This window comes from Strix aluco, chromosome 1 (assembly GCF_031877795.1).
Source record: "Strix aluco isolate bStrAlu1 chromosome 1, bStrAlu1.hap1, whole genome shotgun sequence".
Taxonomy (NCBI): domain Eukaryota; kingdom Metazoa; phylum Chordata; class Aves; order Strigiformes; family Strigidae; genus Strix; species Strix aluco.
Genome location: NC_133931.1, coordinates 95,358,195 through 95,384,702, shown reverse-complemented (window position 1 = coordinate 95,384,702; position 26,508 = coordinate 95,358,195). Strand labels below are relative to the sequence as shown.

Here is a 26,508-nt window from a genome sequence, read left to right as displayed (position 1 = left end):
CCTCCTAGAATCAATGTGATCTGCCAGCTGCTATAGTTGGCCAGCAAGACTGTGTACCTTGGAGTAACACTGCCCTGAGTGATTCCCTTCCTCCCTCAGCCCACCCTGCTGAAATCTGCATTGTTAACCCCATTCTCTATATAAGCATGGTTATACTTCTGCAGAGCTTCTCCTTGCCAAAAAGAAAGAACTAATTTAAACCATCCTGGTTCCAGTAGCACCTGAAAGAGACATTTGAGTTTTCATGATTAGACTTTTTGAGAAAACGTAGAATTAAAGTGTTGTCATCCTATAATGGTATAAATGGAAAAGACCAGTACACATTTTTGAAGCACTAGCATATCATAATATCATGTACCAGCTTCCTTCAATAGCAGGATGTAGAATAAATGAGATGAAGGAGCTTGAACTGATTTTATTGTTCAAGTCTTCCTACATAAGCAACAAGGGTACGAGGTCTTACCTTAGACAGATAGTCATCAATGTTCTGGCTGGTGATAGAAGGATCAGTAATAAACTCAAACAGCTCCCTCACAGTCATCACCGCAACATTGTGCTTCTGGAAAAAGTCTACCAGGAAACAAGGGCAGAGTCAAAAAACGTAGGTAACTATGTGTAACATATGCAGCTGTGATGCTGAGTGACAGCCAATGGCCCTGATGACTTGGGAAAGTCTCAGCAGCACGTACTGCATCATACTGGGTTTAGCTATCCAATGACTCTTGGCCATCTGAAATAAAACCATTCATCTTCCAGATGCAACAAATACCAAAAGGAGAATAACTGGATAAACATAAAAGCCAAATCAATTTCAGCAGGAGCCAGATTTAATGGAGTAAGGGCTAAGTAAACAATATAAGACAGATGTAGTATTTGAAATGACTAAGATGAGAAGTATATTTCAAAGAATAAGGAATGGAGAATTCAGACTTTTGCCAAAGAGAAACAGAAGTATCCACTGACACACAGTACAGCCTAATTATGATCCACCTAAAAGGGAAGACACATTAATGTATTAGAATTTTCCTCAATACTACATTCAGAATTAGTTTCTTGAGACAAGTATAACCAAATTCTGAGGCTGCACTTTCTGTACTGAAAAACAGCAGTGAAAGACACTGAGGACTGCTTAATAAGTGTTTCCTACTAAAGTTTTCAGAAGATCTCTCACCATGAGAAATTAATCATAGAAAGAACAAAAAAAAAAAAATTACTTCAGAGGCAGCCCTCTGCCCATGGAACCCCAAGCCTTGCAATGCTCACAGCTAGGGCTGTCTCTGCAGCCTCTGAAGGAGGACTACACACAGAAAACAGTGACAGGAAACAAACCAACCAACCACACCAAAACCACTGCAACTAACTGAGACACCAGAATATGTAGGGAGAGTAAGTCAAAAGACATGAAAAAAGAGCAAGGGTGCAAGTACCTCAGCTGGAAAGGAGTTATTAGAAATCCATGAACAGAAAAGGAATAAGGAAAAACTAGCATACTGGGTATCAACATACACATAGCATCAAAACACACAGAGCTCTTTTTCCACAGACTTTGAAAAGTCTCAGCAAAATTAGAAAAAGCCAGTCTGAAAAGGGGGAGGAAAAGCAGCCTGCAGCAACAGATTTCTTGTCCAGAGAGAAACACAGCCTACCAGGAGGTGTGTATCTGTTACACAACATGCATACTCACACATGAAGACCAAATTTTCAGAAGAAAAATACCATAAAGGTACCTTGTTTATTAGACTATTATGACAAGTGATAACATCTCTAATAAATTACTCTATGCCTCGATCCTCTCAGCTGACCTGGACAAGTGCAGGAAACTTCATAACATATGGTAAACTTCTTGACAGCTGAGGAATTCCAGATGTGGATTCCACTCATAAGGAAACATATCAGTATGCCTGTGCAGTCCCTTTAAGTGAGGGAAGTTAAGACTGGTTAGGCGCTGCTGCAGACTGGGACTGCTCTATAATCAGCCTGGGACTGATCTCAGATCTATCATAAACCTAAGATACAGTGAGATGACTCATTTCAGCCAGATGATTTCTAGCAAAATAGGCTGTACTCTTCTGAACTCCGCACAGTACACTGCTCCACAAAGAAGACATGAGAATATAGGAGAGGGGGTATTTTAACAGCAGTTTGACAGCTTCTACAGTCAGTTATACCTTAAAGAACATAGGTGAACACATTTCACCTTCCTAAATAAATCAGCTACCACAACAAGAGTTGAAGCACAGCCCACTCACCGTTAACGTTGGCACAATCCTTTCGCAGGAACTCCAGCGCATGCGGGTGGTCATGCTCCACGGCCTGAGACACGTCAATGATGTACACGTCCCCGCTGTGGTATCTGCAAAAAAAAAAAAAAAAAAAAAAAAAAAAAAAATCACACGGAGCTGCACTAACTCCACTGGTGTTATACGGGAGATTACTGAGGGGCAGGAACAAAGAACCAGCAAACAATCTTAATGTATTTCTCTAGCATATACCTCACATATTTGGGCCAGAGTGGCTTTTTTGGGGTCAATCCCTTCCCTCCTCTACACAAGCTGTATTATTAAACTTTAAAGAAATTGTCTTCTCAGGAACACGAAAAGCAATGTTATGGGTGAGGGGAAGAAAAAGGAAAAAAAGTGATACCTTACTAATTTTTTCTCTACTTGAGGTTTTTTTTGTTAGTTTGTGAGGGGTTTTTGGTGGGTTTTTTTTCTTTGTTTGAGTTTTTGTTTGTTTTTTTGCTTGTGGTGGTTTGGGTTTTTTTAAACAAAGAAAGCTCAGATCTGGGTTAAAAGCTACATAATTAATTACCGAAGTTACAAAATCCAGTTACAAAAAGGACCCCACCCATCCCTTAAAGGTAGATTAATACTCTCACATAGAGGTTGCCAATGCATACATTTTAGATGTCACAATTCAGACCAAAGTTTAAAAACATACAGCATATTAAATTCACTGAGATCTGCATGAACAAGTCTGGCATCTTGGTACATTCTTCTCATGTACTGGATGATTTGCAGGTACAGCTCCCGGACTTTGGAGTCAGATAACTGAGCATTCTTCAGCAGAGGAGCAGGCCTTGAAATTACAACATAAATAACAGAAAGTGAGTACTTTTTCCTTCTTCATACCAGCTGCAGATGCTTTAATTGCTGTACCTGATCCTTCCATTCACTAAGTGCATCAAGCAAGTCAGCAAGAGCAGCTAAGTGCACAGAGCCAGCACGAAGGGCAGCAAAGCTTGGTATATGCTTGCCAAAGACACTGCAGCTCTGTTTCCAAAGTGAGCTGATTTGGACCATGCTACATTAATGTTTTTAGTACAAAACGATGAGCGACTGTCATGTATGATTAGCAAGCCTTTCCAGGCTTCATTTCTGGTTAAGCCACTTGACGACACAACTGAGGCTTCAGAATCATGCAGATTGTCTGTAGTAGTAGCTGTCAAGTGTATGGGTACCTTACAAGTCACATGCACATGGAAGAGCAACATGTTCATTTTACAGGCCTAAAGTAACTAGGCAAATTCAGAGGGTTTGTTTGCTTTTAATAAACCTTTGTGGGAAGATATTAATAAAAAAAATATTTTATTTTCTAAGGATACTTACCTATCACCTTTACCAATAAAGCCCATGACAAGCACATGACTTCTCAGCATAATTGGCTCTGGGCAAGGTATTTGGGCTGTATTCAACCTGTAACACAAGAACAAAGCCACAGAAAAATAAAACTAAACTCTAACTCTACTATTTGCATTGGACTAGTGCCTATAGGAGCTCTGTTGCTTTAAATATAATACACAATAAGAGTTCCTCTACTCAGGAAACTCTCACTTGTGAGGAACAACTAGGAAATGAATACAAAAAGCCACAACCATTCTGGCTCTGACCCTTCTCTAAGCATTCCTGTCTCGGACAAAGAACCTTTACACAGTTCAGGTTAATCCTAGATTAACCTGTATCACACAGCGGGCTGCTACTCAGCAGCAGCTATTTCTAGCTTCTCCTCACTTTTCAGTCATGTCAGAGTTCAGACATTGAAGAGCTTAGAGAACGAGCAGCATGACAAAAATATCTTTATTCCTCCCTCCTCCTTTTCTCTCCGACATGGAAGCTTAAGACACTCTCCTGAACACTCCAGAGACCCTAAAAGGTAGCGATAGCCACAGTCTAGCAATAGAAGTGTACCTCCTATAAAGTCTGTTACCTTTGCATGCTGAAATAAAAACTGGAAGAATCACCTTATTAAATTCCTCATTTCTTTTTCAGCCCATGTCTTCACCATTTTTCTTGGATTGCCTTTGCAATATCCATGACGAAATCTTAAAATAAAGAAATAAAAACCAAGGACTCTTATCCAATCAATGCAGTATTAGCACCGGTGATTTTACCACTTTTCAAACAATCCCTCTTCCCCAGTAAAACCAGGCAGAAGTCAAACTCACCTGAATTCACCACTCACATACTTATCCCGATCTTTAAACATCAGAATAGAGGTTTTGTAAATCTTTATTGCTCTGTTCTCTCCATTCGCAGTACTGGCATGATATACATTAGCCTATCAGATTACAAAGGGAAGAAATAACATTAAAGAAAAACTCTTTAAACCAACATGACCTTCTCTCCTCTTCTGTTTCTGACACCTGGAAAAGATCTGATCTCACCTCAGCCCATACGCAGCACCCAGCTGAGTGAGACTGCACATAAAGGCAATCTCTTTTTTCTACCAGAAGTACCTACGACTGGATAGGGGTGTGACAACGCACAGAGAACAAAAACAACAGTACACAAGAAAACTCCACCTCATCCACATTCTGGAGACTGAAACAAGCCCTGTGTGCAGGGTTAATTTGAGCCTGTGCGCTATTTAGGCCCTAAAGCATGGCCCAAATCTCTCACATTGACACCTCTACACAGAATGGAAGTATGCCTTTAATCAGCATCCAAGGACTTGGAAGAAAACCGGATCAGCCTAGGGACTAGGCATTCTAAAACCAATTTATGAATTTACTTGGAAATTGTGGTCTGGTTTTAATTATCTGCAATATTACTGGATAGCAACAGCACATGAACATGCTAGTTTTGTAAAAGCAATGGTTTAATAGTATTTCAAACAGAATTTTGTTACACCATTTAGATACTCCCACGCCTGCTGACATGTGGAGCTCATCTGATCAGCACGCAAGAGTCTCATATAAAGAATTACCTGGGTTTGTATGTTTTCTCAGGGACAGTTTAATATTGTGTGTACACATACCCTTTCCAAAATTTCAGCTGTAACATATAATTAACAAGATCCACAAATTTAAGATAACACTTAAGTATTCTGAGAAATTTTTCATACTTGGGGAAACTTGTTTCCTTTAACATAAGTTGCATTTTATCTTAAGGTAACTTCCTACCAAGCAAGCAACACAAAAGAAAAATAGTAGTACTAAACCCAAGTATTTCAAACATCTGAGCACCATAAAGCTTCCACCTAGCTTGCTGAGAAAAATACTATTATGTCATTTGTAATAAAACTTACTTCTTTCCCTGTGCTGATGCAGCCATTGATTTCTGATATGACACCTCTAGTTAGCATCTTGAACAGAATCATTCGGGTCCTTGGATCCAACACCTCAAATTTAATACAGAAAGTCACCACAACTGCTGTCTTTGAAGAGGACAAAACCTAGTAATACTGTTCAGTCTTAGTACCATATTAAAGGACCCATAGCATCAGACTATTTCTTAAAGATCAAATGATGACCCAAACAGGAACCACTCAGAATTTTGCCATGATTCTAGCACGATACTTCACTTTTTCTTTCAACATGATTACTTTTTTTAAGCTAGGCATATGTCCTTGAGCTAGCTCTAGAAGAGGAGACATAAGAGAATGATTTCCCATCCACAGTTGCATTAAGTATATTCAAATAAGGTTTCTCTTGAGATACAGTTATCATAACTGAAATAGAGCAGCTATGCAGCCTTGGGCCAGTCTTGCTAAAGAAACAAACCGAAAAAAGCAAACTCAGCATTTTTATTGTTCTTTGGAATTTAATAAAAATTTAAGATGGAATTCTGCATTGCATCTATAATCAAATCACAATGCTAAGCACAAAAATGAGCTTCAAAATGCTTATGGAAGCAAGTAGAACCTTCATACAAGAAAGCAACATAAAGAAACAACAGGTCTCCTCAGGATAACAAGGGGGACAGAATTCCAAGGCAAAACTTGTTGCTACAGTATCCATTTTATTACTGATTCCAAATTCCACATTCTTTATTCCCATCAAAAGAGAAATCTGATGAATTAAGGACTTACCTGTTCTACTGTTGCTCTGTCTGACTTGTCTTTGACTCGGTACCTAGCAGAAGTGAAAATAAATGATACAATACCACATATGAACTCAGTACTTTGACAGAGTAAAACACAACATTCTGATTCTGTATTCATTATTAAAGATAAGACAACAGCCTCAAGAAGTAAGGCTTTCAGTTCATACAAAAGCAAAGGTTTCTCCTGCAGGCGGGGGGGGGGGGAAAAAAACAAAAAAAGAAATCTATAAACATCAGTGCCCTTCACTTGTATAGATACCTTCTTGCCTCCACTGAATTATGCTTATTCAGGAGAAAACAATATCTGTCTTAACAACTTAGGGCTATAAGCTGCAGGCTTAAAAAAAATTTTAAAAAGAAGTACCTTTCCCTCACCAAATCATCAGGAGGGACCTTCAAAAGGCTTCCAATACCTTTTTAGACCAACTGTTTAAGGACCTCTGTTTAGAAAAAAAGAGTATCAGAGATAAAATAGTCTTTTCTAGTGGAATGACACCTGTCACTTCTGTCTTACTACACCAATACAATCAGATGTGCTACCAGCAGCAGTGACAAAAGAATCAAAACTTTGGAATGATTTAGGCAGCTGATTCAGAAACCAAAAAGTTTAAGACCAAAAAGCAAACTGCATGCAGACAATTTACAAATTTTGATTTTCTTAATAAATTTCTTCAAAACTCAGGATCACACTAGGAAATAGGAACTACTCTTCTGGGTTTAAATTATTTAAATGAAAACAGAACCACAAGTAATACTCACATGTCTGCTTCCTTCTGTCTAGACTTTTCTGTGACTTTGTTTATAACGGAGTCATCAAAATTTAGCTTATCTGAAAAAGACGTAAGAAGTAATGAAAAAAAACCCAAAACCCAAAGAAGTTTCCTATGTTCAGAATTGCTCCTGCAATTCTGCTGCCAGCTGAAATGCCTCAACACAATGTTAAACACAGGTGGAGCTCTCTGACAAGCACAGAAACTTAGCTCCATACCAGAGTTAACCCAGCTCTCCACTCTGTCTACATTTCAAAGTAGGACTATAAGGTAACAACACAGATGAGTGAGACAGTCCTACAGACTTGGAGATGCAATGCCATCCTGAAGTAATGCCTTTTGGATAACATCTCATCATTAAATTTGCCCGCCCTTCTATTATCACAATCAAATACCATTTTTCTGAACAAAATAAGCAACAGCTTCCAGTATTCTCTCCCCATGATGTATTTAAAATAACATTTTATTAATGCTAAATGTGTAAAAGCTGCTGTATTTGGCTACATACACCAGCACCACTCTTTCGAACCTTCATTTTAGAACCACTTCGTTACAAAGGAAACCACAGCCTCCGTTTACTACCCTGTCAAAAGGCCCCAATCACAGCTACATCTAGCCCTAACCAGTTGAGCTGAACAGCCATTTCCATCACATGGTAAACATCAAACTACAGCAGCTAGGACAGCAGCCTCCTCACATATCACACAAACTCTACCCCTGAGAGATAACTGTTGCATAATGTACCACCCTAATATTACAGGGGACTGCAATCGTCTAGAAAATTTAGCTGTGGTAGCACTTTTGGGAGTGACCAACATCATCACAACAGAGAGTTGATACCATCCCTCCAGCCAAACAGCTTGCTCCTACAGAAGCAAGGGAAGAAATACTTTATGCAATCTGGCAAAGTCAAGAGGAAGAAAAAAAAAAAAAAAAAACAAGAAAAAACAACAGCCTTGTGGCTCTGAAGGGGGAGAGAAAAGCATATGACAGCTGATTAATGGAGACTAAAGGCAACTTGAAGTACGCAAAAGCCATTTTTTAATCTGTCTGCCAACGGTTAACTGCCATTCCAGCGAGTTCTGGCTTAAAATAAGCAGAATTAGTCTGAGAATGTCACATGTCACAGAGTGGTATCTGTTTTCATAAAAGAAGACAATGCAATTATACTCACCTAAATTAATTTTATGTTCAAATTTCCTTAAAGCCTTGTCTGTAGGGGTAGACATTTTTGCTGAATAGCAACTAGGGGTCTGTCTATTTGCCTGAAACAAAGGATTTGTTAATATAAGTTGCCTTCTCTAAATAGCCCGTTGAAATACAGACAATATCATTGGAAAAGTCAGCTCAGATACCTATGCCTAGAGCTATAAAAAAAACCAGAAAGGGTGAGGAAATGGATATGGATTAACATCAGACTTTACTTAACTCAAGAAAAGAAAATACAGGTCACACATCAGTTAGAATTCCAAAAAGTGCCCCAATTCAGGGGTATTTTTAGTCTGGGAATTTAGCTGCAAGTCTCTCATATTAACACTTTTTCTGTCTGTAGAAGGAAGGGAAATAGCAGACAGAAACAAGGAGAAAAATGAGAGGAAAAAATGAGAAGGTAATGAACAGAAAAAACTTTCAAAGATGCTATCTTTTCTTACAGGTAGTCTTCTCCAAACACAATTAATACCTGAACACAACTTCACCAACACTGGACAGCATAAACCTCTAACTAAAGGCAACAATAAATCACCCAGGACAAGTGCTGTGAGTTAGACACAATATGCCATGATCACCACCCGTCTAATTTAATTCAACTATTCTGTTATGTTGGTATCAATAGGAAAAAAGAGATTTTGAACCTTCAGTGTTCAAGTTGAGGGTCAGAAGGATGCTAGTTCTTGCATCTCACATGTGTTCTTCATTATCCACAACGCCAGAGTTTCTATGCCAACAGTATACACTCTAAATTAACCCACTTCTAACACTCCCCTCCATCTCCTATGCTTTCTTTTGTCTCCTTCACTATTAATCCAAAACAATCTGTTTCACCCTGGGTGTGACAAGTTTCAAAATTAGATAGAAAGGATGGGAAGATGTTCAAAACCACAGAGGACAAATACCAAAAAGTAAGCAACATCAGTAGAGATTGGGGTGGGCAATTAAAGCTGAGAAAGGAACAGAAGGAAAACTGCAGTGACAAAAAGAATCCAGAGATAGGGTCTGAGACAAGGAAATCAAACAGAGTTCTGGCTACAACGTACATACACACATGGCACGTCAGAGGAACAGAGTCAAAGGAGGGGGATTCTCTCCAGGAAAAATTTCCATTTGCATTTATGCTCAACATAATACTAAAAAAAGAACAAAGCCTTCAGGTTAGCCCCATTTGCTCTTGGGCATCCTTGATGTTCACAAAATAGCCTTCAACATACCTGTGGATTGCATCCACCAGTAGCGTTGTGGCGCTTTGTGAGTCTTCCCACCTCATCATCCCAGTCCCAGTCTTCATCTTCCTCTTCATCATCGTCATCATCATCACCATCTCCTTCCTCAGTGCTAACTTCTCTGCACATGCATGACTGGCAGTTCCCAGTGACCTCATCTTCTTTAGCTGTTTCTGTGTCTTGTGTAAATTCACTTCAAAAAAAATACAGATTTTATATAATTACAAATGATTGTTACAGTCATCAAAAATTCAATACGTTTATCCCAACAACTGATTTCACAAGGTTAGCTCTCCGTGAGATGTTTCTCACTTCATCTGCCTTTAAGCAAGCATATATGAGAATGTCACTGCCTTTAAAGGATGGACTACATTTATCTTCTTCACCACATCAGTGCTGCCTTCTAACTTGTTCTGCAGTTACACATATTTGGATCCCTCTGAGTCCAATCAGACGAACACACCAGTGCAGGCCAGCTGGCTCCTTCGCCAGAGATGAATCACTCTGCTTGCTGCCACAGCAGATTTCCACCTGACAAGGTATCACACAAAATCTCATCAGAGGCAGACAGCCAACCTGCTGGTAACTCAGGGCACCAGCACAACCTACATAAAAAAAAGTGAGACCTAAAAAAGAATCTGTGGGAGAAATGAAGCCTTTTGACTTACTCATGTCTTAATGTCTGTCATACATCACATTTTTATGACAGAACAAATATGTCCCAAAGCAAGTTTTCTGCCAGTATTTGACATTTCATTAAATGAAGCGTAAACTGGAAAGAAAATGGCTTGAACCCATAAAGCAACACTATTCTTTATCCGCTCCCCACTAAATACAAAAAGCTCTATGCTTTCGGTGCAACAAAAAAGGTGTTTTAATTCCAAAACGAATCAAACTTATTCGCTATCCTAAGCAACTCACCATTCTCTTACGTGGTTTCACGTGTTCAGTTACAATCAAATAACACAAAGGTGAAACCGCCTCGACCACCCCGGGTCTGTAGCGGTGAAGCAGAAATCGCAAAGAACTAAAAAGCCGAGAGAGCGCACACAGCCTTTCCTCACGCGTACAGGTTTAACCCAGCAGCACGCCCCGCCCTGCCCCGCCGTTTTCCGCCGCGCCTCCAGCCCCGCTGCCAGGCGGCGTGCAGGACTACTCGCCTCCCCGCTCCCGCTTCTTGCCGGCCGCGTCGGAGGACAGACGCACCCGAACAACCCCTCGCAGGGGCCTGCGGGAACCGCTCGGCACCCGCGGCCAGCCGACCCGCCCGGCCTCGCCTCACGCCGGCTCAGGGCGCCACCAGAGGCCCGGCCCCCCCGAGCGGCCCACACCCGGCCCCTCGCCGCTTCCTACCCCTCAGAGCACTCCGCATCATCGAACTGCCCGGGCACGGCCTGGCTCATCGCCATGGCCCGGTAATCCATGGCGGGAGGGAGGCGGCCGGCCGGCACGCGGAACCACAGGCACCGCTAAAGGGACCGACAGCGTCGTGGGCCTGCACGGCAGTGCAACGGAGGGGGGCGGGACCCGCCTCCGGCCCCGCCCGCTTCTCAAGTTCCGGCGCGGGGATTGGCTGCGAGCACCTGACGTCAGCCGTACCGTCGGGTGTGGCCCAGCCGCCAGCAGCTGTTGTGAGGGGGCTGGAAATGGCGGCGGGGAGAGCGGCCCGAGAACCGGGATTGTACCGGGAATCCGGTACCCGCCCAGGCCGGTGACGGACCGCGGAGCTCTGACAAGCGCTGCCAGGGTAAACCCGGCAGCCGCAGCTTTCCTCAGGGGGAGCTCACAGTGTTGTCCCTCAAGCGGGGTCGTTTACCCGGTGTGCAACAGCAACCGCTGGTAAGTAATAAGTAAATTCTCACCTGTGGTACCTCTGTATATCACGTAATCCAGCCTTAAAATGTTGCATCTTCAAGCCCATTTCTCTTTACCACAGGTTCGTGGTTATTTTCCCTAACACGTTAGTGATGATCTGTGTCATCTGTAATAGATATGGATAGAGTTTTATTTAGTATACTCTGAAATATTAAATTCCAATCTTTATTAAAATAAAACTCCAACTGAAGCCAAAGGAATTCCACAATTTCAAGCCTCACTAGAAGCATCTTAGATCACTGTAATACCCCTTACTGATGCCTGCTAGCAGGTGTCTGCAGGCAGTTGGTGCTAGTTGCTGTAAGGGGCCTCACGCAAGAATGCACCGAAGGACATAATTTTTGCAACTGTGATGGGTACATCCTGGAGAGGGCAGATAAACCAGCAGACACCTGTGGAAACCAAAGATAAGAAAGCTGAGAAACTTTATAGACAGCGCGATGAGCCAAGACAAGATCTTGCATGAAAGGAAGACTCAGAGTTCATGGAACAGACACCAAGAGACACCTCTTCAACAACCACTAGGGACCAGCACAGACCACCAAAAACCCCCACGGAAGCCCCTCAGAGACCTTTCCCCAAATTTTAGTAGCTTGTGCAATGTATTAACATATGCATTCAATTCTCTGGAAATAGGTGTGTACTCCTCAGAAATTACATGAATATTCATTTCTTATATTGTATATAATAAGCGTGCCTTTGTCTTTCAGCATGCATGTTAGATGGAATGACCCCTCGTGCATCCAGCGCTCCAATAAAGAATGCCTGCCTTCTGAAACTTCAAACTAAGTCTTAGAGAGTTCTTTTGAGACCGGACTTACATGCTAATCTGTTTATATAGCAATATAATGTAGGATTAAGAAAATACGAGTGCTGCACTTTTGCTATCTGGCACATAATGGTAAAATTTTAAAATGCATTCTTTTTTTGTCGATGTTTTCCCATTATCCAAGTAGTTCATGTAAAGGCTATCAAAAATCTGCAGTTGTGCAGAAAACATGGAAGCATGTACTCAGAAGCCTTTAAAAAAGAATGAATGAAATAGATGCAATTTCTATCTGCAACGCTTCTGTAAAGTCAGCCCATTGAGAGCCTCTGAATGTGGAAAGCAACAAGCCAGTTTCTGACATTTCTAAAGCTGCAGCTTTACTTCAGACTGCCTTCAAATTCTGCCGCTTCAGCTTCTGACACTAGAACACCTGGAACCTAAATACCCCTTTCTCCTTCTTTTGTATAAAAGATGGAATCTTGTGTCAAATATTCTCTCTCCATAACAAAGTGCCAGCTGGTAAGGCAGAAAAAAGTACAGCGTCAGTCTGAAGAAGCCGTACAACAACTGCTTTTGAAAGAATTCTCTAACCTGCAAGGCCTAGCTGTGTGAGAAGGTACCGCTGCTCTCCTTAGACACCGGTGGCTTCAGCCAGAGGAGAGGGAGCATTGCTGGAGGGCCTTCATGCTGCTCAATCACTATGATACCCAGATCAATTATGCAGTGTGTCACGAGGGAGGTCTGGAAGGGAAAAGGTAGATTCTATATGAAAACAAACTGTCCTGTTATTTCTTACGATCTTCTATTACCTGGAAATTCCCATCATGCTTCATTGTGCTAGATGTTATACAAACAAAACAAAACATGAACAAAAATGGGAGCCTGTATGCTAAGGAACTCACTGCCAAGTATCCTCTCCGGAAGTGGATGCAATGCTATGGCTGGCATTCTTTATTTAGCTGTGAAATGAATGCAGCAGAAGTAGTGCAGGGTTCACCTCTGGTTTGGGGACAGGCAGAACTTGAACCAGTGGCCCTGTCACACATCAGGAAACATGGTCATCAAGCTTAGTTCCAGTTGCTGCCCTGCCAGCATGCCTTGCTGTCACCCAATCTGGGTAGCCACCAGTTTTGGGAGGGGAGATCTGTCTTTGTGCAGGCATGCTCTGAGCTCTTTCCCAACATACAGCCACCAACACCTGAAATTGGATTAAGATCACCTGTTTATTGATCTTTTTCCTAGAACCAGCTGTTGGAGAACTCTTAGTCCATGTGGGTGAAGCTGCAGAGAATGTGTTATCCTACAGATTTATTTCACTGTCTAATAAATTATTCAGTGGTCTTAAGTAAAAATACTAAGTTATTGTAATTCAGGGAATTGTTTGAAACATAACACTGCCAAAGGATTCCCATATTCATTTTTATTCCTTCTTTGCTCCAGGCTTCCACATAACTTCCACTACGACTCTTTGTTTTTTCCCAGGCTTTAAGCGCTCATTTCGAAATGGGCACAAACTGTTCTACAAATGATTCAACTGCAAAAGGGTTAAGCAAAGCAGGCCACTAGGTGACAGTGGTACCTTCAGAAGGAGAATCTCCTATGTTACAAGTGCTAGGCTCACTTTGATTCTTGGTCCAGATCTATCACAGGCTGAACTGCAGCGTGGCTTTCAGTAACTCCCTTCATGCAACTCTCAGGGTTGTAGTTTCTCGTTTCTGAAATGGAAATAGCAATGTTTCTTGTGGTAACACAACTGGACATGAAGATAAATGCATTAGCATTTTGAAGGCATTCAGAGAGGAGAGGAGGCTCGTATAATTATGTAGATAGACAGCATCAGGCAAATATAATGAACTGATCAGAAGGATGGAGTCAGGCAATCGTAGCCCACAGTTATTGCGCCTCAATTGGACACAAAGTAGGAGGATACCACCCTCCGCCTTCAATCTCTCTGAAGGGGTAACTTATTTTTAGCATTCCCATGCAGGTTCACGCTGAAGGAAAATAGGGACTTCAGGCTCTCCACTCCTTACTGACCACTGCGCAAGTTAGCAGGAGGGAAAGGGAGAAGCAGCATTACAGTTCCATGTGCCAGCCACCATATGACAGGGCATGTGAAAAGAGGTGACACAGGTTTACCCGTCAGCATCCGTAATCCCTGGGAGTATAGACCTCTATCAGCCTATATACTCAGCTTCGACCACTGTAGCTCCATGTTCCTCCTCACACGAGACTATCCTTGGAAAACTATTGCCTCCCTTACTCTGCCTATGACTACATTTTTACCTTTCCTGAAAAAAGAGTCACAGTGTTTGCTCAACCTCGGAGATGCACCAGGTCTGTACTTAACACTGCATGTTATGTAAGACAGGGATATATTCCGGTTCACACTGAAGCTGGGAGACTGGGTACAGAGACCCAGTACGCAGAATCTCTGTGTCTTGCTCCTTCCTGGGAAAAGCAACTCGAGATGACCACTAACAATTCCCTTTATATTTGCAAGACAAAAAGTAGAACCCAAAGGGAAGAAAAGACACTGACTGACAACTTTGTGAAGGAACCTGTGTTTCTGAGCTGGCCTTGGAAAATTTGACATGCGGTATGTTCCTGTTGGTGATGTCAAACATGAGAGGGACTTCAACTGCCATGTGCTAGATGAGTTAAATAATATTTCAACTATTGCACACCCCTCCTCTACCAAAATATGCCAGGGCAGTACTTTGTAGTTCCTAGACAGTGCAGTCTTTCAGATCTTGAGCTGGTGCAAAGCCTGTTGAAATCAACAGGCTTCATTAGACCTTGAGGTCAGCTTCTTATGCCTTATTGGCATGGCGTGAGTGAAGGACAGAAATGATAGGGACTGTACAGAGCATGGAGAGACATAGGAGAGGGAAAAAGAAAGCATATGGTCAAGAAACTGTTAAAATTAGATAATTTACATAAAAAGCTATCTGAAAATACAAAACTGCATCTGTCCTGAACAGTGATCATACAGAGAAGAAAAAAGAAGGGTCAGCATTCAGTTTACTTATGTGTAGCTTTAGAAGTAAGATGCTGCTGCTACATTCCCCTTCTACTCTGCCAGTGTAATGAAGAGTGAAGTACGTCCCTAGCAGCTGAGTCCTTCCGCCTTCTTCCAAGCTGTGAGTCCCTCTTTCTTACCCACGATCACAGTAAGCTGTCACAACACACAGAACACAAATAGTTGTGAGGAGCTACACGCACTCCGCAAGGCAGATGGCCTTTTCTTGAGATACGGTCCCAGCTGGTTCAGCTGAGCTTATCCTCTCCAACTTCACTGCAACTACAATGACATATCTAAGATTGATAGCAAGCAAGTTCATGTGACTGTTAGAAAAACCTGCTCATGCTGTCTTGGACGTTAAGAGAAATCCCGCTCAGCTTTTTGCAGTCCCTATACTTTGACTCTCTTTGTACAGCAGCACAGCAGAAGGCCAAGATCTCCTTCATCTCACGTAGTATGCTTGATATTCCAATACTGCAGCTTATATTCTGACTTTATACATGCATTGATTTAAATAGAAGAGGCACACATATATAGGAAAGAGAAATTAGATAATACAGTACTTTAGTGCTGCTGTGAACATTCATGTAGTTGCATCATGTTTTGTCTAGGTGGCTCCTGATCAAAAATGACACATGCTGAGGAGGCAAATGATTCACGTGTTAAGTTCCAAGCAAAGTACCTCTTCTCCTCCGCTATGTTTTTTTCACAAATATTCTTTGAAACCATTGTGAGAAACTTAATTATTTTTTTGATTCTACATAAATTTTCAAGTTACCTCTCAGAAAACCATGGAGTTACTAAGTCATAGAAACACTTGCAGTAGAAGCAGCACAACTTTCTGCATAGCAATCTGGAAGGAATCTTCAAGTGTGGACACATTTTTCCCAGAGGAAGAATCCATAGTCAAAAAAGAACCAGCACATCAAAGGAGAATGCTGGGCTGGTGAGAAGAAAGCATAGATGGAAAAGAAACTATTAAAAAAGAACTGCAGGAATCTAGGAGAGAAGAGGTTTCACTGCCAGAACAATTACCAGTTAAGCCCCTTGTAGTTCCTCACGAAGTGCCATTTGTAGAAATGGGGGAGTCACTATTGGATTGCATTATTAAAGAATCCCCCACAAAAGATCGGTCTTATTTTCTCACTCAGCCCCACGGCTCTTCATTCAAGATATATCCAGGTTTTGGTACTGAGAAACACTTTTCTGGAGAGGGTAATTTGAACTCGGCTAGCAAAACTCCCAGTCCAGAAGAAGTCATGGTAAGAATTCATGCTGCTTGAATGGAGGCTTGAATAATGAAAATACCTTTCTTTCATAAAACTAGTAGTAGTGCTTTAAATTACATATATATTGCAATATTTTTTATGTGCATGCTGGGCTTCCCAGATGTCTAACATAGAAGAGAAGTGTTAAGAATATCAAGTGCAGGTGCTGGAGTTGCACCTTGAATTAACTGAGTCCTGAATGTAGGGGGCAGTGCACTTTCATTGAAGTTCCCATTCAGATTACAAATTATTAAAATTTTTAATTGTAATTAAATTTTAAATGAAATGGTGTTTAATTTTAATTATTACGAATTACAAATGTTTACAGGCTACAAATGACACTCTTTTGGTAGGCAGCTACTGGACAAAAGATAGAGCCTCCAAAAAACTGGAGCAGTAGTATATCATCTGATTCTTTGCATGAGAACATAGTGTATATACCAGGTCTGATAGTCAGAGAAGTGAAAAGAAGTATAAAGAACAGTGTAATACAGTACAATAAAAGAGAAAATATTGAGAGACAGTTTCCACCAGAATCTGAGATGTTTTTTCCTATTTATAGTTTTCTTTTTCAGTTAGAGTGTAAGAAAAAAATTAAAACCAAACATTTTAAAATGTTGGATCAAACTCTACTCCTGTTTTATTACAGTATCTAGGAAATTCAGTAAGAGATTGTATGACCTATTATGTAGGGTACTATAAGGTATTCTGACTGTCCCACTCCTTTCAACAGAGAAATTCAGTAGCATTTCAAGCATATTTTTTTGCCTCCTACCTCTGTCTTACAGAGCAATGCATGGAGCCTTGGAAGACTTTTATTTCTTACTGCTTTAATGTAAACATTTATTTGTCTCCATTTTCTATAATCAAGTTGTTTGGCCAAGTTTAATTTAAATTTCTTGGTTTTTTAAATTCTTGCTTTAAGGTCAAAGATTACTGTAAGTTAGGGCAAAATCTGACAGTGACACTTTAGACTTTTTCACTCCACTGGAGCTTGATGCAGGTGCAAGAGCTGTAGGCATTGTAGAAGGGCGGGCTTCTTCAGTTTCATCATTTCATAATGCTGGTCCACACTGACTTATCTTCACAGGTGGGAAATTTCCACTGAAGTTAGTGAAAAAATAATTTGCATCAATTGAACAGAGGGTGTCACCTCTTGTTTTGCAATAGAAGAATGACACAACTCTACTAGTACTGTAACAGTGTGGGGGAAGCTTACTCAAATTTATCCCCTGTTGCCTTTCTGCCTTCTCTGACTAGATTATTGTCAAGCCACATGACCTCTCATTTTTCTAATTAATTGATGACAGAACGTGGTTGTCTTCCTAGGAAATGTTAGAAGCGGATAAGGACTTTTTACTCCAGCATTCCAAGATATCACTTGCTCACAAGGAAGAATATAAGCAAGGAGATAGAAGCAATAAAGGGATTCTCTCCACTTATAGAACAGGGAGGCCCTGTCCAAGTCCTTATGAAGCATCCTCAGATATGTGCAGAACAAAATATTCCAATTACCATTTGGAAAAATTATCATTTCAGGAGATAGTTATGAACTTTAGAGGGGTCATCAAGGAGCTAGAGCAGGCTCAGCAAGGACAAACCCAAATCACAGATCTTCGGTGTGATGATACGGTTTTGAGGAAGGTTAAAGATAGGGGAAGACTACTGTTTAATGAAGAGAATTTAGGTCTAGATGATGTGACTGAGAGGATGAAGTGGAATCAGAAGAAACAGCCAACACAGATTATTGATTCTTACTATGAAACCATTTCTCTGAAGACCAATTTTAAAGAGTTAAAACCAAAAACCGTCCAGCAGCAGGGGGGAAAAATAAGCAGGTTAAAGGAGGATACTGAAGATTGAAATGAAACAAAAGGTAAATTCACGAAGGAGAAAAATGAGGCTAGGAGATGGCTGATAGTCACACAGGAAGCTCTATTTAGTGCAATCAAATGTCTTGAGGGTGCTGAGACTGAAAAAGCCCTTCTGAAACATGTGGAAGAACTTAAATCTGCATATTACCTCCTTCAAATAAAGCATGAGGCAGAAGTGAAGACCAGGTTTAGGAGACAGTACTTGGAGGTGGATCATACCATATGCAAGAAAGACAAAAAAGATATGGGAATTGCAGCATCTCAGAAAAAAAAAGTAGAAACAGGAGGCCAAGACTGTAACTTTGGCCCTGGTGCTAAGGGAGGAAAAGGAAAATACAAAGAAATGGCTCCTATCCTTGCAAACAAAATTCCAGGGAGAAAAGGATGGCAGGTTGGCAGAAAGTCAGCAACTGTGATCCAAATATAACAGGCTGGCTGCTCAGCTTCGAATCACAAGCACAATTTGAAAACAAACAAGCTGAGATGACAAAAATGCAACAGCAGATTTGTAAGTTCAGAAGAGAGAAGAAAACACGGCAGCAACAGAGGGTGAAAGACCAAGAACAAAACTGCATCCTGCAGCTTCAAACTGCCAGATGGAAAAAGAGATGTGATAGAGTCAGAGAATCACAGACAGCTAAGGTGTAATTCAGACTGATACAACATCGTAAGCACCGTAAGTATCTGTAACAGATAGAGTTTCTAGTTGCCATGTGTAGCATTTTCCCTTCCTTTCTCAGGACAAACTTCCACAGACTCAAGCTGAGGGTTCTGACCAAGTTGAGAACCAGCAAAGTACATAAACTTGTGTTTCTCTTCAAGAACATTAAAGTTGAGAGCAGTCCTTCTCTTAAGTCCTTTACTGGATTTGAGTCCCACTGTGGAATTTTGTCTTATACAGATATTTATGCAATCATTAAATTTCACGCAGTGATCAAACACTTTGCAATTTATTATTTGAAATAAATGAGGAAATAAAAAGTTATGATAATTGCCTTTTTTTCCCCACTTCTTTAAGGGGAAAAGGAATGGAAGGATCAGAATGTAAATGTTCCAAAGTTTGACACCTTATGTCTTTCTTCAGTTCTGCAGAAGCATCTAGATAAAGTTTCCACAGAATCACAGAATGGTTTGTGTTGGAAGGGACCTTTAAAGATCATCTAGTTTTGTCTGTATCTTCCCTGAGCTGGGGAGGTTCAAGACACAGTGTTCTAGATGGACTCGCTAACACCGATTAGAGAGGTAACACTCACCTTGATCTGCTGGCTCTGCTCCCCTTGATACAGCCCAGGATGCTCTTGGCCTTTCTCACTGCCAGGGCACGCTGCTGGCTCATGGCAGCTTAGCGTCTACCAGGGCCCACGCAGGTCCTTCTCAGCAGAAGCTTCTCCCTGGCAAGTCAGTCCCCAGCCTGTTCTGTTGATGGGGCTGTTCCTTTCCTGGTGCAGGACTCTGCCTCCTTTGAATTTCCTAAGGCTCCTGTTGGCTCATTCCTGCAGCTTGCCTAGGCCCCTCTGGGTGGCAGCCCTGCACTCAAGTGTATCTGCTAGGCCCATACCACCACCCCACCACCTGATTTCACACTACCCGCAAACCTTATAAGTACTTTTGCGCCCTCCAAACCATTTACAAAAATATTAAATTGGACAGGTCCTGTGACAGACCTCTGCAGTCAGTATTCCCCTTGTTACTGGCATTCAGGTAGAATATGAGGCTCCTGAGAGCCAGCAGACTACAGCTGAGCTGATAATGACTGTTGGCTGGACAATAGAGGTTAGATTAATAAACCCCCATACCCTCACCCACTCCTCAATAAAGAGTTCAGAGACCTGGGGGCAGGGGTCACTTTGGATGCAGACGCCTGTAGGCCTGTGATCTGCATTTGTAGCCTGGCTGCAGTCTTCAGCAAGGATCTGGAGATTTACCAGGAAATCTCAGGGAACCCTGGGGGCAAGGCCCCACTGTAGTCAGTTCAGGGCTCAAGAAAACCCAAACTAACCTTCAGGAAGCATGCAGCAGGAATGGGGCCGATCCACGAGGGAAAATGGGCCAGAAGCTGAGGGCAACCCCAGCACAGGCAGTGTCCCACCAGCCCTGGCACAGAGCCACAGTACCTGGGTGAGGCGGCAACAGGAACAGGCTCTGCCAGGAGTCCCAGTGACTCTGAAAGATCTCAGCCTCTGAAAAGTCAGCATCTCCTCCAGCTCATGATCTTTGTATCATTGTTTCATAATGCTTGATAACGCTCCTGGTGCATCTGATGAAGATTAGATACATTATTTTACCACTTCATTTATTATTGATATGCTAAAGTTTTATATAAATTGTCTGAAAAATAGAGCCATGACAAAATAAAAAAAGAAAACTCAGCATGGTTGAGTTTAGTTGCAAAACTGGATAGGTAATAAAAATGTGCTTGATTCTTGTAGGTAAAAACCCCTTTTTTTCCTTGTTGAAAGAGCTTTGCTTCTTCACTGAGTAGGGAAAGAAAATGGTATTCAGACTCAGAACCTGTTGTTCAAATCTGAACGTACCAATAACAGTACATAAAGCCATCCAACAAAGGAAACAGATTTGGTTTGTTCATTTCCCATAACATAAAGTGCAATGTCTAAGAATTAATTGAATCTTGTGTTTCCCTTTTTTTTTTTTCTTTAACATTGACAACTCTACCATAGCCTTGGATGGCTTTCTTATTTATTGATTACTCCATAGGTAACTCAGAAAAAAGCACCCTTCACCTATGACACTAGGTGTTACACCCTTCTATTAAATTAGTCATTTCTAAAACAAACCAGACTGTTTCCATTACAGCATAAGCCAAAACCGGTCAAATTATTTGCACTATTTACTCAGTGGCATACATTCCAGTGGGAAGATCATGAAGAATGGAGTCAAGAAACATTTCCAGTGATTCTAATGAATATGAGAAGCACATGCCTGAGGATGTAGAGTACTCTATGTGCAGTATCAGAGTGCATACCAACCCTTTAGGAGATACTTCTGCCCAGAGGGAAGAGAGAGTAACTATGTGAACTGAACCTACAGACCCTTTACTTTGCAGGTTTTACCTTCTCCAGGCAAGCCCAGGAGCTGATGTTCCTTAACTCCCACAAAGGGCGAGAGTGTCTAATAAAAAGGTTTAGTTGCTTTATAACTTATTCTCTAGGCTTATCTCTCAGGCCAACTGGATACAATCTAATGGAGAAAAGCCCAAGGTAGCTGAAGATACGTGAATGTACAGACTGAAAGGCATGATACAAAGATCTGCACAGCTGGTTACATTTGATAGCTGTGATTCTATAGCTAAAAGAATGTTTAAAAACACATACTACAAAGAGGCTCCGCATAGAATGTATAAAGCATTATTTCCAGCTTGGGGTTTATCACTGACACTTTGTTCTTAAAAATTGCTATAGCAATTGACAGTTTTTGTAAGACAAGGTATATATAAATTACAGTTGAGTCTCAAGCTTTATTACCATGAACATTTAGTTACAAAGTAGATGAATAATGTAGCAATCACAAGACAGTTAATTAATGGAAATTTCCAAGACCAAGTTACTCAGGTGAGTTCGTTATTCACAATGATAGAAATCAGAGGTTGTCTGCCTGTACTGAGCACCACTAACAAACGTTACTGTGTGCTGTGCCCCTTTCCCCTCTTGCTCCTTGTTATTCTGTGTTCATATAGAGTTTATACAATGGACTCTGGAAGCTGATTAGCGGCCCTGCAGTGCATTGATGTCCTAGGAATAAATATATAATGCAAGAGGTACAGGCCTCCTCAGCTTGCTAGTTGAGTACTTGTTACTAGCTCCTGGCTAGACAGCTACTCAAGCTCCTTTGAAAGAGATGCATGAGTACACTCAGTCAGTAAAATGTATGTATGTTGCCCTACACCCTGTTACACAAACACAGCAGAAGGACAGGGTTGCACTGAAGCACTACAGGACAGCTAAACACTGGTAGCAGCACTTAGGATCTCACTAGCCTGGTAACTTCTCTAATAGAGATGTCCTCATTCCCTCTTCCTCGTCCACTTCAGAGGCTTATGCCTCATCAATACCACACCTATTGCTATTATTATATAGACCTTCTGGGGAAGACAAACTGTCTAGACATGGTAATGTTCAGAACTGGGCTTATTTTCTTTGCAGCAACCAGACATCCTGCTGTAATGTAGTACAATCAAAAAAAAGGAAAGTGTGCATCAAGGAACTTGGAACATTAACCAAAAAAATTGTCTCATTTTGCTTCTGATGCAAGAAAGAATATGGGATCTCTTGCTGAAGTGTGGGAAGGTGGTTTGCTGCGTTTCACCTCAAAGCTTGCCACTAGTCTGTGGCAAGCTTACACATCCCTGCCTGTGTAAGCCCTGAGCCCCTCCAGAACAGTCAGCAGTTCCAACCGTGACAGTTCGCTATGCAGAACTGCACTGTCAGGTCCACTGCCATCCTGAATTCTTCCACGCAGCGAGTCCCAATTACATAAAAGGGAATGCTGGTACTTTAGGCCACCATGTCACCTAGGCTCTCATACAAGCAAAATCTTCCCACCTACCAATTTGATTTGTGTCCATTAATGTGAATTTAATTTGTAATCTTGAAGTTGACCTGGCACTTCCAGCTAGGTTTCAACCAATATATAAGCATTAGTAGATAAACATAATTAAATGGACATGCCGAATCTTTAGTCTAGTACCACCAAAAACACAAACTCACTTTGACTCTCAAGCTAAATTCTCTGGCAGAATTTAAAAATGTTGCACATACTATTTATTCTTTATATACAGTAATTTAGCAGTTATTTAAACTGTTTAACTAACTCAAAAAATTTGATCTTTTACTTGAAGATGATAGCATTAGGATAGTCCAATTAGGTTCTCTCTTTACTAGCATCTCACAACTAAAACACTTTGATGCAACTGGGGAACTCTTCAGAAGTCAGGACTCTCTCTAACTTTGTACCTTCCTAATTTGACAGTGTAGCACCCTTTTCTTTGGTGAGAAAGACTAGCTGTATGAATTCCATGTCCACAATGACATAAATCTACTAGATAGCCAGGCTATCACTGACTTAGTAGCAATAATTAGTTTATTCTGTAGAATAAAAATAGTTTTCTATCTTTGGTGTCACCAACTTTGTTTCCACCCTTCATGCAGAGGCAAGATCAAAAATCTGGTGGCTAAAAATAATCTGTATGCTTTAAACTGTATATCTATTGCAAAACCATCGCCCCAACCTTCAACCAATGTGTTACACAGTCTTAAACTGGGTAACCTTGAACTAGGCCAAAGGGAGCTCCAAAGTTCCTTTCCTGTTGCCATCATAGGGAGCATACAAATCTGATTAAGCAATCATGGTTAGCAATGACAAATTTATCTAGATTATTAGATTTTTCAGTTGATTTTTTTCCATTTCTCAAAAAACATCATTTAGTCAAGTCCATGGAACACATTTCTCCAGGTATTTGTATCAGGTAGTCCTCTCTGTTTTTTTCAGATAAAATAAGGAATCTGTGTGTCTTTGAGACAATGTTGCTGCAATAGGGTAACTAAAATTCCTTCCTGGAAAAAAAACTTGGGAAACCACTGACCTTCAAAGAACCCCCCCCAATGTAGGCAAAAATCTAGCAGATCTCATTAAGAGCTCCTGTGAACACCGGTTTGTCTCCTGTACTACCACTCAGTCAGGAGCAGCCCACAGGACTCCCAGGGCTCAGTCTTGTGAATGAGTATTTTCTGCCTGCACCAATTTCAAATAAATTGATCCCCCAGAGTGGTGAGAGAGAATAACAGCAGCTTCATAGCTCCCAGTGGGAGACTCTCATTGGAATCATCAATAACTGCCACAAATCGTAACTGTTTGTCATTTTGACAAGTATTACAGAAATAGGCAAAAAATCTCAGAATTCCATATCCATAGAATTATTCTCTAAACTGCAAAAAGTAACAAAGAGATAATCCTTGATACAATTCTTTTGAAGTACAGTATTATCCTGATTTCAGCAGGCACTATAAACTATAGAAGGGTACAAAATCACCAACTAATTTTACAGCTTCTGACACTTTCTGAAAAGCAGAAAAATTGGTCTTATCTGTGAGCCCATGAAAAGTCCCAGCAAAAACAATGAGCTACCTTTTCGGTGTGCACTGGATTAGGGGGAGTTACTCGTCAAAACTACTGTACTGACCCAAACCTGAAGAGAACAGGGAAGTACTGCAGTTCTTGGCACTGCAAGGTATGGACAGCTATAGCAAAGTCCAGAGAAAAACAACTGAGAAAAAAAAAATACATTTTGCTAGTGTAAAATTTCAGGAAAAATCAGGGAGCAAGCAGAAAAGTGAACCTCCTGATTTTATCAACAAAACTTCCCTCTACATTCCAACCCAAATCCCTGTCCTAGTCAGATTACAGTTCAGCCGGCTTTTTCCTGAGACAACGCACTACACCATCAAAAGCTGAGAAACAGGAAGCAGACAACAGTTTAGGACTGTATGTAAAACACTGCTCCTAACAGCGCTTTGCTGAATCCATTTCTCATGGAAGCCACTGAGTAAATGCTGAAGAGGCAGTCCAATAGATTCTTAAACACTTTGTCATGCCAAAAGCAAGTATTAATGCAGAAATAAGAAGTCTCTCTATACGTACATAAACAACAATTTGCCTTTTTCTGCTATCTTAGAAAAAGACACATCTGGGAGAATCATTTAAGAAGTTCAAAATGGAAACTGGAGACATGAGGTAAACTTTATTTATAGTCCACAGATGCTAAGAATGCTCACCCTTTTTGCAATACATGTTATGAAACCGAAGGCATTTTTCCTAGTAACAGTTCTACCTGTTATTTCTAACCGAAAAGCTTTTTTAAATGCAAAGATACAATGCTTGTGCATAACTGTGACCATGTGCAGAATTCCCGTGGGCAATCTGAACTCCAGGTGAACTCCAGCCTTCTCAAAATTAGCATCCAACATATGAGATGTCAAATCTAAAAGTTACAATAATGGTAATTATTGTCAACACTTATTTTGTTATGTCTGTGAATACACACAGAAAGCAGTCTGTGCAAAAAAAAAATAAAATCTCTGCAGCTTGCCCCAATTATTCGTATAGTCTTTCCTTTCAGATTATAAATTGTTCAATATGGGTAGAGCACTTAGCACAAAAGAACCACAGCCTAATAGGCTTTTAGGTACAGCTGTAAGATCGCAGTCAGTCTGGGCTTGGTGTTTTGCTAACACTAGTCAAGGTATCTCAATTATTTTCACACACACTTTGAACATTTTTCTGTGCCCCCATCACGTGCAAACTCAGTAAGAGCACCACACAGGTTAATTAATTAGTAACATCAGACTCAGTTAACTCAGACGGAAAAGCAGCACATAAAGTACATAGTTGCTGCTTAGAAGACACATAATGTTTCAGATCCTACGGTGCTAAACAGAAAACTTCCTGTAGCATGCTACTATTCTTTTATGTACCCAAGGAAAAAATATTTGGCTGCTTTTCCAAAAAAAAAAAATGCAAACAAACAAAAATAACCACAAAAAAACCCAAACCATGACTAGGTTGTTAAACATGTTTGGCCAATGATTATTACGTTAAACAAATTTAAAGACCTTTGCAGAAAAAATAGTATTATACCATTGGGTGGGTATTATCTGACTAGAAATACTTTTATCAGTAGCAATGGATCTTCTTCAGTTTTCAAAATCATGCTTCATCTTCAGTCAGTACTTAAAAATGTTTCAGTAACACTTTCAAGATGGTAAAAATATGATCAATGTAAAACTTAGCTAGAAAAGTAACTTATGATAATTTTTTTGTGTGATTTGCAGGTTCAAAATCGAATGAAAAGCGTGGAGAATAAAAGAAGACTCAAGATTCCATTTACCATTGCCATCACAGCAAGCTGCATATGCACAAATGACAAAATTACCACAAAATATGGAATGTGACTTATCACTACTCATGTCTCATTGTACCCTGTATGCAAATCACTAAATTAATTGTGGGAGAAAAGAGAAAGCTTGGGGTCTGGTTTTGGCCTTGGTACTTTCACTGTTTTGATTGGGGGATTTGGGAAGGCTTTCCATCTTAGTATGTCTTACATCTCATTTAATAGAAGATTCACTTAAATAAAGGTAACATATCACTTCC

The 26,508-nt window shown here is 40.7% G+C and overlaps 2 protein-coding genes across 13 annotated transcripts in view; one reads left to right on the top strand and one right to left on the bottom strand.

Annotated features, from left to right (window-relative positions):
* The window catches only part of RIOK1 (RIO kinase 1), a 19,648-nt gene extending 5,763 nt beyond the window's left edge, over nucleotides 1–13,885 (bottom strand). Inside the window, exons 1-14 of one of the 7 annotated variants that reach the window (XM_074827874.1) lie at nucleotides 13,797–13,885; nucleotides 12,767–12,916; nucleotides 11,394–11,798; nucleotides 9,520–9,724; nucleotides 8,268–8,358; nucleotides 7,083–7,152; nucleotides 6,310–6,352; nucleotides 5,527–5,619; nucleotides 4,445–4,557; nucleotides 4,241–4,321; nucleotides 3,609–3,695; nucleotides 2,941–3,078; nucleotides 2,250–2,353; nucleotides 464–570 (exon numbers count right to left, since the gene is read on the bottom strand). In XM_074827874.1, coding sequence (XP_074683975.1) covers nucleotides 464–570; nucleotides 2,250–2,353; nucleotides 2,941–3,078; nucleotides 3,609–3,695; nucleotides 4,241–4,321; nucleotides 4,445–4,557; nucleotides 5,527–5,619; nucleotides 6,310–6,352; nucleotides 7,083–7,152; nucleotides 8,268–8,358; nucleotides 9,520–9,724; nucleotides 11,394–11,452 — 1,191 coding nt within the window. In that variant the 5' untranslated portion in view covers nucleotides 11,453–11,798; nucleotides 12,767–12,916; nucleotides 13,797–13,885. Of the gene's footprint in view, nucleotides 1–463; nucleotides 571–2,249; nucleotides 2,354–2,940; nucleotides 3,079–3,608; nucleotides 3,696–4,240; nucleotides 4,322–4,444; nucleotides 4,558–5,526; nucleotides 5,620–6,309; nucleotides 6,353–7,082; nucleotides 7,153–8,267; nucleotides 8,359–9,519; nucleotides 9,725–9,852; nucleotides 9,986–10,884; nucleotides 11,056–11,393; nucleotides 11,799–12,766; nucleotides 12,917–13,754 lie in introns of those variants that run through there. The other 6 variants (XM_074827855.1, XM_074827866.1, XM_074827883.1 and 3 more) reach the window with 6 other exon arrangements.
* LOC141924779 (uncharacterized) lies at nucleotides 10,992–26,508 on the top strand. Of its 6 annotated transcripts, XR_012623661.1 has the most exons (5): nucleotides 13,888–14,774; nucleotides 15,812–16,462; nucleotides 17,798–19,018; nucleotides 25,031–25,089; nucleotides 26,187–26,508. XR_012623661.1 is itself a non-coding variant. In XM_074827929.1 (3 exons), the coding sequence occupies exons 1-3, from the start codon at nucleotides 16,280–16,282 to the stop codon at nucleotides 26,200–26,202; spliced, it is 258 nt and encodes an 85-aa protein (XP_074684030.1). In that variant the 5' UTR covers nucleotides 13,888–16,279; the 3' UTR covers nucleotides 26,203–26,508. The 6 variants fall into 6 exon arrangements, 1 of the variants encoding a protein (XP_074684030.1); XR_012623659.1 differs by having other exon boundaries at nucleotides 13,888–16,462; XR_012623668.1 differs by lacking the exons at nucleotides 13,888–14,774; nucleotides 15,812–16,462; nucleotides 17,798–19,018 and adding an exon at nucleotides 10,992–11,370.